General features: G+C 36.2%; 1 protein-coding gene across 2 annotated transcripts in view; it reads left to right on the top strand.

The window, feature by feature from the left end:
* The first annotated feature begins 807 nt into the window (after nt 1-807).
* septin8a (septin 8a) overlaps nt 808-10,408 on the top strand; it is an 86,633-nt gene continuing 77,032 nt past the window's right edge. Inside the window, exon 1 of one of the 2 annotated variants that reach the window (XM_051933978.1) lies at nt 808-1,105. In XM_051933978.1, the coding sequence (XP_051789938.1) occupies nt 1,076-1,105 (30 nt within the window). In that variant the 5' untranslated portion in view covers nt 808-1,075. The remainder of the gene's footprint in view (nt 1,106-10,408) is intronic. The other variant, XM_028812748.2, reaches the window with a different exon arrangement.

The following is a 10,408-nucleotide window of genomic DNA, read 5'->3' as shown; positions in this document are numbered from 1 at the left end:
TTTGTCGTGATGGATCTAACAGTACCCTGGGAAGACAGGATTGAGGAAGCCAATGAGAGGAAAGTATGGGGAGCTGGTGCAAGAATACCACAAGAAATGATGGAGAGTACGGTGTGCAGAGGATTCACTGGCTGCTTGCTCTGCAAATGTTACACTCTGCTGCAGGGAGGGCCACTAGATGACTCTGGAAGAAATGGAATGATTTGCTACTGGAACAGTGGGGGCCTAATCAACATCAGTGGACATGCCATTTTAATGGTGTCTGATGTTGAAAGACCTGAAAAACCCGATGACCCCGTGTAACATCACTAATGAAGTATCCCACATTGTTAGATGTCTATTAAACCAGTCCCAATTGAGAAATTTAGCATTTTTACAGAAGGAAACAACAACAGCTGGGGTAAAAAGTAAACTCTGTCCAGTGTGAGGGTCAGAACTCACACACATATCAATTGATTGTCACAATCAGTATGAATCACTGCTTCACCCTTCATGAAAAAATCATTAGGCTCCTGAGCGGTACAGACAAAATAAATAAGAATAAAATAAATTAAACAGAACTGTACCAAGGCTCACAAAACTTAAGATGTATAAAGTAAGGAGAAATTTATCCAACGTTTAATAGTTAATGAATGAGAGTACATTACGCATATGAAGGATGCAAACCATAACAGCGTGGCATCCCTCCCTCCAAGTATCTGTGGAATTTAAAACAGTTACGCTGTTAAACTTCATTTCCCATGGTGCGTTGCTGGTGGATGGCAGCCTCTCAGGGTCAAGACAAGTGATGCTCGGAGCAGATCTCGCTGCAACAGCGATAGATGTTAGCCAAAACTAGCGTATTTTTCATATATCTGCAGTGTGTTCGTGGAAGCGAGTTACGAAAGGAAGCTGTTGTAGACAGCGAACGAGAAAAAGTTGCCTGGAAGTCGTAGGCGATCTTGGGGTTGGTGAAATGGGAGTTTCCAGGAAGTAGCCATATTGGATCGAGTGAGCCGTGTGTTCGTTCGGCCCCCAGATAAAGGCTGGTACTCTCGCTTCATAAGCATTCAGTTAAATATTCACGCCCTGGGAAATGGCTGCTACGGATGTAGACCGGTTTTCTGTAAGTATATAACAGTTTTCATTTATATATTTATTTATATATTTATTTATTTATTCCCCCCCCCCCGGTTTCGGATTGTGTCTGTTGGCGCCAGCGTCTCCTGAGATGCGCGGAATTTAAGCTCCGAGTCACGGCGACTCCCGATCCGAGAAGGGGTGGGGGCCCGGGTTTGATTTGGGGCGGCAGCTTAGTGCCCAATCCAAGTGACAAGAGGCGCACTAAACTGCCAGCCTGGCTTCAAGTAAGGAAGGCGATCGTGAAGAACGAGGTAGATCGAGAAAAACGGAGCTAGGTGCAAGTGCTGAAAACCCTACGGAAGAACGGACACCTTTGCATTGAACCTGACATCAACCCCCCGAAAAAGTTTAAAAAGACAATGCTGAATTTAGGTATTATTTTTCTTTGCTGAAACTACGGCTGTGCAAACCTACACATGCCCTGGGGCAGAGTTAATTTTTTTGCCTAGCGCAAATGCCACCTCTGCTAATATTTTTCTATTTCCTGTTATGTTGGTTTGCGAGCTAGTATTATTTCTCTTTTATAAATAGTGGAATTAGCATTATTTGTAACAGACTATGGTGTGCATGTATATAACAGCATTGTAGTAAGTGTTGGATTTATTTAAATTAAGGAAAATCTATACTCTTAAATTGAATCATTTTTGGTGAATTAGAAATATGCTGGTCATTCATCCAATGCTAAGCATTTCCAGTAAAACATTGCATAGAGACAATCTTAATAAGATGGTGTATTAGATCATTATACTAATTAATAAATAAAGGACTAAAACCACATAACTTAATTATGAGTAAAAGGAAGGACACACTGGACAAAGAAGATAGGAAGAGGACAGTTACACAGATCTTTTTCCATTGTAAAATGTCTTTTCCTGTTTCCAAGTCATTACAAAGTGCTACTTGTTTTGAAGTTTACATGTACACTAGTATCAATTTTTTCCCACATCAACAAATGTAAATAATCACATTACTAATAATAACCATGGAATATTATTTAAATGCATTTTTATGTGGTTCTAATGAACGGGATTCATCATCTAGGCGTATTTGTCCACCTGCTTTCCTAACCCGTTTTTTTTTTCCTTCTTTGACGGTCTGGAGTTGCTTAACATAAATCTTCTTACAGCTTTAAATATGACACCACTCCCTTGTTGCTTCAGTGCATTGACTTCATGTTCAGGAATAGATGTTGCTGTAACATATAAGCACTAATCTTTTTTTTCTTTTCTTCATGAAAGTCTTTAATGTGTACTAGTAACTTGCCATTGGAAATTTTCCTTGGATCTATTGCATCAACAGGTTAAAAAAATTAGTAATACAAAACATTTAAAAGTGCTTTAGTTATTTAAGAAAAAAGTCTCTTGTTTGTGGTTGCATGGCAGGAATAGCCTCCTCCTACAGCAAAGGATAAAGGAGGATTTTACTGAGGTGTGGTATTCCGCTTTTGTTTAGTTAAGATATTGGTAATACTGAAGTGGTGTCTTTTTTTTTTTTCTTGTTAAAAGATTTGTATACAACTGTCACTGTTCATCACAGATGCAGAGAACCTGGTGCCTGAATTAATTATCTCATGGTTTCAGTACCATAATGCTGTGGGCGGTGTTTGTTCTTGTCTTCTTCCACTACTTTAAGTGTTCCGGTACTCTGTAGTGAGGATCCTTAGTTGTACATCACATCGTGATTGTATTAGCCCTGTATTTCAGAATGCAAGGTGCTTTCCTATCTAATGTAAAATTAAAGTTTTTAGTAATCTTCTATTAGCCACCTTCTCAGTTTTTATATATCTGGCCCTTACTCGGCTTCTTTTGCCTGTGTAGCACAGTTTGCATCCATGTAATAGTAACTGTAGGTTCTGTTATCCCGCTACTGACACTGTGTGACCATGAGCAAGTCACTTGACTTGCTTGTGCTCCAACTGGAAAACCAAAAGAAATGTAACCAATTATAACATTTGTAAGTCACCTTGGATAAAGGGATCTGCTAAATAAGTAAATGTATTGACATGTGCATAGACAAGACAGTCAAAGTCTTACTTGAATGTCCAATCAATGTGGAGCACGCTGCAACTCTCTGTGAGGAGGTTCTTACATAGGACATGGGATTTGTTGGTGTCACATATCAGACTCTTACCGTATAAACAAAAGCCCTTGCAGAAGGAAGTGGTGTGGGGTTAGATGTTAGACAGTTTGCATCATCCACCATGTATGGTAATGCATACATGGAAACATTTAATTGAATGTATGTTCTTAACTATGTGGAATTTCGAGCCAATAAGGTCTTCATTGATCATGTACTCCATATATGGTAAGGGTCCTTCGGCAAGATGTAAAGAGTGTGTTAAAACGCAGAACTTCATTTTATTATTGGACAGAAAACACAGTTCAGCTTATACAATGCACTCCTGTCTTCCATAGGTGACTGAGCATTTTTTGCAGCACCCTGCCTTTGGTATACGCTGCCAACATTTATGGTGCATTGATTGAATGGATTGTTTTAGATGTACACCTGTTTAGACATGCTTTTCAATTAAGCAGAGTGTTTGATGTGGTATTCATTTAGAATAAAAGCAAAAATAGAAATAAGTAATCATTGGTTTTGTACGTTTTCTTTGTTTTTAAGTTATTTTTTTTTTGGTTCTTATGTTGCATATTTACTTGTAAATGTAGTTTACAGCCCTTTTTGATTTGTCTACTTTAACAATTTTATACTTTATTGAACCCATGAAAGATGCATAGTAAATACAATTGCAGGTTTTCCTTGCTAAACAAAAAAAATCTTTGTGAAAATGTGGGTATTCAAAGATGTTTATTCATTCCCTTTATCAATTTATGAACTAAAATGGGGCTGAACTTTCTTAATTTTGAAGACTGAGTCTGGGAAGATTTTCAAATGCATGCCACTAGCTCGAACACCCGCTAATCTTCACTGTCATTCCAAGCAGTCTTTGCTGTGCTCGGGTGCTATGGCATTTGTGTTATGATCTTTGATTTGTAAAAATAGAGTATGCAAATTCTACTGTAATTTCTTGCTAATTGTATATCCGTTATAGAGATTTGAATGTCAGATAATTTAATTTTTGTTTGAGAGTTTCTTGCATGTTAACAAAGTTTAAAAATTATTTATTTTCTGTGACACCATTTTGTCTTTCTCCTGAGCACTGCTGTTTTGTGGATCCCATTGTTACGATGCATCCTCCAGTTGCTAGGGGCATGTTGTGTTTGTGACTGTGACCCTGACCTCTGTAAAGTCAAAGGGTTTGAAGGCCTGCTTGAGCCGCTATTTTTTCATCCAGGTTTGACGGATAAAACCTTGGTTTGGTTTCCAAAGACTTTCTTTTTGATTATTATTATGGTTCTGAATCCTTTCTTTTGTTTTTAACTGATTTTGATTCTGATGCAAAGATCTTTTTGATTATTGGTTTTTGACTTTTGCTTCATTCTCTTTGACTTTAAATTATGGGTTTAGTTTTAGTTTTAGCTAAAGAATTAGTTCAACCTCCCTTTATCAAAGTTGTCACAAATCTTGTCTTCTGGTCCCTACTCATTTTAAAATACTATCTCCAGTCTCTTAGGTAGTGCAGTGTGTTGCTCTGGTGTCTTTTTCACAATATTTTTGAGTATTGTGGCTCCAAAAACGGCTGTGAAAGAGATGGAACAGAGCAAGAAGGACCAAATGGCAATTCTTTTAAATTTGAAACTTGAAGTAATGGAGTTTAGATGATAAACCACCTTATTAAATAATTTTATTCCTTACAGTACTAGCCATGCTACCTGTCAAATACATTTATTCTTATGTCTAATGTTATTACTAAACTAATTCTGCTCAATTTAATGTTTTGGGGTTATTTGAGCAAAAATGGGAGGCTTTTTTTGCCAAATATATTGTTTCCATTTTTTTTTTCTATTTAACTGTTGTGTTCATGTAATTAAAATTCACATTCCAGGAATGGATTAGCTTCCCATCTGCAACATGGACACTTTCCCATGTTTGCTGTCAGTACATCTTTTATTCAGAAATATTTAAAATAAATGTTTTAAGTTTAAGCTGCAATTTGCCTAGAATACAGAAAAAATATTTTACATGTTCACTTCAGTAATTCTTTGCCCTCACTTTACAGAGCAGACACCTTTTTTTTTTCTGCAAATTTATTCTTACTCGGAATGTAAGCTATACAACACGTTCTATTAAAAGTTGACATCGACATCATTAATGCTTTAATATAGCTTTGACACTATGTTTTAGAATAGTGTGACATTTTCTGTCTTTTTAAATGTTTGTGTGAGTATTTTTCTGCTTTTTCCATGTAGAGTTTCATTTCTCTTTAGTACAACTATTATTACAGTGTCCCTTTGTAGCATTTCTTAAAAGAAACAACAGCAAGCACATTCTTTGGAAGATTGCATCTCTGGTTCTGTGAATGTATAGAAAAATATTTATATAATCTGAGCCAAATGCTTTAATGTTGACCGTTGTTTGAACATATGCAGCTTCTCATAGTGAAGGTCTGTGAATTGTGGAATAATTGTGACCTCTTGGCTCTCGCTAAGTCTTTAGTAAACTTTGGCAGCATGTCTCATTTTCCCTCGGTGCCTGCAACTGTCAGTTTTTGGATGTTGGGATGGGAACATTTTTGCTTATTTATTATTTTATTTTGAAATAATTTTCACAAAATGTTGATTTTGTTTTAGTCAAATGGGAGAATAGTTGAACTGTTTTATTGCTTCTATAGATAAGAAAGGAAGAACACAAACTGATGTGTTACTTTTTTAAAGGAGTCTGTTTCAAACTCTTTGTTCACAACGTATGTTTTTTTTTTTTTTTTTTTTTTTTTTTGTTAAGACTACATTTTATATCTTAAAATATATTTGCTTTACATTCTGGAGGTAGGAAGTGATCACGTTGTAATTTATATCCATATTGTAATGAAATCCTGACAATCATTTATTGAAATAAAGAACTTGAGTTAATGTAGTTTTGAACACTGCCTGTATGGAGTGTGTGTGTGGAGTCTGCACATTCTTTCCATTTGTGTGTGTGTGTGTGTTTTTTTTTTTCTTTTTTTCAGAGAGCACTCTGAATTTCCACATCACAAAAATGTGCAGGTTGGGTTAATTGGCCTAGTGTAAATGAGTGTGTAGTGTGTGTAATTGTTACTTTTTTTGGATTGGCATCCTGTCTGGGGTTAGTCCCTATGCTTTGCCTTTGACTGCTGGAATGCCTTCTTCAACTATCTGGCCCTGAATGTTGGGACAAAATTTAATGGAAGAATGTTTATTGATGATTGTTAATTATGTCAATTTCTCATCTCCTCGGTCATCTAACCACATCTTTGTTTGCCATTGTTTTTCTGTTTGTTTAATCCTATGAAGTTTCCTCCTTTTTTATGAGACACCAGCTGTAGACCTGTGACAGACATCACAGGGCTTGGTTTGTTTTCCCCTGGGAAATTATTGGAATGATAGCTGCGGATATGTTAGTAAAGGGGGATGGAGAGTCAAAGTAGATACTGATCAAGACTTCACAGAAGTTCCTGATTTGAAACGCTTTTTTTTTTCTTCTTCTTAATGTATTTTGTTTACATTTTTGCATATTGTTTTTAAATATTTGTTTAATTTACATATGGAGTAGTTTATCATGGTGGAATCTTTGAATGTCCAAAATATTATTTGCATGTATCTCTGTATTAAACAGATGCAAAATTGTCAGTCTTAAAAACAAAATCCTGCTTTTACTGTACTTTTTACAGTTTTTTTTTTAATGGCAGTTGGGCTTTCTTTCTTTGTGTAATAAGTTTGGAAGAGTGGCATGATGACGCAGTGTTTAGTGCTGCTGCCTCAGAGATCAAACATCTGGTTGTTGTCTCTGTGTAGCTTGCATGGTCTTCATGAGTCTTCTCTAGCTATTCTGGTTTTCCTCTTGTTTCCTTCAGGATATGCATGTTAGGTGGATTAGAGATTCCAAATTAGTTGTGTGTGGATGTATGCGTGAATTGCACCTTGTCTGGGGATTTTTTTTTGTCTCTTTCAATGCTGCTGCTGGGAAAGGCTGCAGTTCCTGACCACTCTAAAATATGTTAAGCAGAGTTGAACGTGTTAAGTTTGCAAGCTATAAATGTTAGTTTTTTGAATCAAGCTTTATATTGTAAATTTTTACTTTTTCAAGATTTGCTATATCTCTGTCTCTTCTATTGGCCGACTTTTTTCAACCTTTTTATTCTGCATCGTTTGGTGACAATAACCACTTGATAGTACTTACTACAGATCATGAGGCTTGGAGATGGGTGGAAGTGGTCACTGACAGTCCAACTGATAAGCTGTGAAGGCCTGCCCAATTTAAAAAAAAAAAAAATAAATGAGAAGCCTTATTAAATATAATTTTGATTTTACATCTTGCCTGAAGAAGGGGCCTGAGTTGCCTCAAAAGCTTGCATATTGTAATCTTTTTAGTTAGCCAATAAAAGGTGTCATTTTGCTTGGCTTTTCTCTACATTATAAAGGCCCAAAGACTTTAAACTTTCTGAATTAGTAATTTTGGCTTTAGGGAGCCTGAATGCAAAATGGACACGTGTACTTACTATTCACTGTCTGAAGGTTTAGGAGCATAGTTCAACTGTTTTATTGCTCCTGTAGATATGGAAGTTTATAAACTGATGCATTTCTTTAAGGAGTCTGTTTCAGACTCTTTGTTCACAACTTAAGTTTATTTGAGGCTACAGTTTTTCTATCTTGGTTCAGATTCACTTTAGCCATTTCACGGTGTTTGTCCTCTACACAGGAAATGTGAAGGAAAGGACTGAGATAAGTGATTAGGCAGACTCTGAAGTGTTTGTTTTTCTGAAGAAGGGGAAATAAAGTGCAGAGTTGAAAGAAAAAAATGGTGTGAATGTGAAAGTCCTTTTGTGCAGTGAATCGCCTGAGATGATTTGGGCAAGGGCTGCTGTTTTCTTCTATATGCAGATGAGTGTAGTTTTAGTGATAACTTAATTTGTTAGCAGAATTTGATTAAGACCGGTCTCTTATGAAAAGTATTTCCATGATTAACAAGAATAATCAAATACGTATTGGTTGTGGCTAACACTGTATTGAGCACAGGTGAAATCGTGAATGTTGAAATTAATTCTCCCCTGTTTTCTCTGAAAAGAGGTGGAGATTTAATAAATAAAAAGCAGCCCTACAGATTTTAAGGTAAGGCGTAAGTTCATGCCACCCTCTTTTTTTTTTTTTTTTTATTAAATAAAATAATACCTTCCCATTCTGTTATTCCGTTAATGGTTATGTACAGTATATACTGTTGACCTTGAATTAGTTAAGCCTGTTGAATTTGGAAAAAAAAAAAAGGATGGCAAAACATGTCATAGGGTAAAGAATGAACCCCCTCCCCCCTTTTTGTAATGTGAATGCAAAAAGGCCCATTTTATACTTTCCCTTTGTCTCACTCTACAATGCAGTGGTGTGAGATGAGAAATATGATTTCCCTACTCTCGTGCCTACTCTGGGGGTGGGTGGTGGAGAGCGACTTGTACATATGCTGTTCTCTTATAGTCACCAAATGTATCTTCTCATGTATATCTTGCCTGGGTGACTGCGTTTTTTGTGAAACTGCATTTTGTTAGGACTCTGGTTGTGCTGAACGTTTACAAGGTGTTTATGTCTGCCTCTGCTATAGCCTTTGGTATGAGAAACCTCCTCTCTGGGGGAAATATAAAAATTACGTTTTACCTGCATATGTTTTATTTAAAGCTATGCATGCACATTTGTAATTGAAGCCATGATCATCTTTAAGGGCTTTGTAAAGGATTGTCAAGGGATATTTCACACCGTGCAATGCTTAGTAACACATCTTTCACAAAAGACAATATTTTGCTGCATAACAAAATCTGTTCAGTAAGTCTAAAGCGTTCATTTTTGATAATTATTTCTAAGTCTCGGGTTGGGTGGTTAAATACTCACCCAGAAGAGGATGTCTTTTAATTTTGCTTTCACCTGTAAGCTTTTACTGTCGATGCATCTACTATTATTCTAAATGCTAGAAAATTATTTGCTTTCCTGTTGTTTTAATGTAGTCAGTATGAAAGTGACTTATTACCATGATATTTTTCTACAAAAAGCCATAATTAGTTTCTTTTAAACTTGTTTTTTGTGTTAAGTATCTTGGGAAGACACCTGTCATTTCCATCATATTCTGCAACCCACTGCAATTTAATTGACATTAAAAGGTATAGCATCTAAAGTAATTTTAAGAATATGGAATCGTTTAAAAATGAGCAGTAACACAAGAACAAAAGTGTAGGTGGTGAAAAAGTCTTTCTTAAGCTACTACAAAAAGTTAATTGTCAGTGTCTAAGTCTAGATGTAAAAAAAAGTCTTAAAGCTTAGGTTGGACATTCCAAAGATGGCTGCAGAAAAAACTTAAATAACATACTGATTTTAAAAATATAGAGCACGGAGGAATATTAAGTTTCAGAAATGAATTCTTGTTGCTTCAGTGTTTTCTGCATTTATTATATGTTGTTAAAATGTTACAGTTTTTGGTGAGCATTTTTTGCAATGTTGATGACATAATGTGGACAACGATACAGAAATGTCATTAATTGGCATTTCTGAAAGAAAACATCTAAGAATCAGACACTTGATGAAATGTGTTTAAACTGTAAGGAAAGTGGCTGTCTTCTTGCTTGTTAGCTTAAGGCAGTTCTACATTTCACAACCTTTCCAGCAATTTTCAGTTGTAGCCTTCATTTACATAATTTTAGTGAGTCGAATGCAGTCGGCAGCGCTCCTGTATACAGTAGTCTGTAATATAATGGGACATACTCTGAGACTCACACTAACAAGCCTGCAGCAAACAGGTTTGATTTTTGTCTTTAGTCTCAGGGACTGGTTCTCGGTGCATAAGACGTGACAGCCAGTGAATGCATAATGAATAGTACAATGCATGGAATGCAGTGATGTGGAATAAGAACTGTTGGTGTTTTTGACCATGCAAACAGAAGAGACGCTTGTCTGTTATCACATTATATCACGTGATTATCACGTTTTATGTACCACAACAGGGGGAAGGAAAACAAAAAAAGGCAGAGATTGAGGCTGAACTGAAGGTTGGCACTCAGTTGGTAAATGTGACACGGGCATTGATTTTCAGTCATTTAAATTGACATGGTCCAGCGATGTGACCAGCAACTGTGGTTGGCAAATTTGAAATACCCCACAACTGGCAGTCGCATAATGTGATATCGGCTTTACCATCAAAAAGATCACGTAATTCTGGAAGTATACTCTGTAGAAAT

The sequence above is a fragment of the Erpetoichthys calabaricus genome, chromosome 11, assembly GCF_900747795.2.
Source record: "Erpetoichthys calabaricus chromosome 11, fErpCal1.3, whole genome shotgun sequence".
NCBI lineage: Eukaryota > Metazoa > Chordata > Cladistia > Polypteriformes > Polypteridae > Erpetoichthys > Erpetoichthys calabaricus.
Note: the sequence above shows the minus strand (reverse complement) of the source record. Positions and strands in the feature narration are given on the sequence as shown.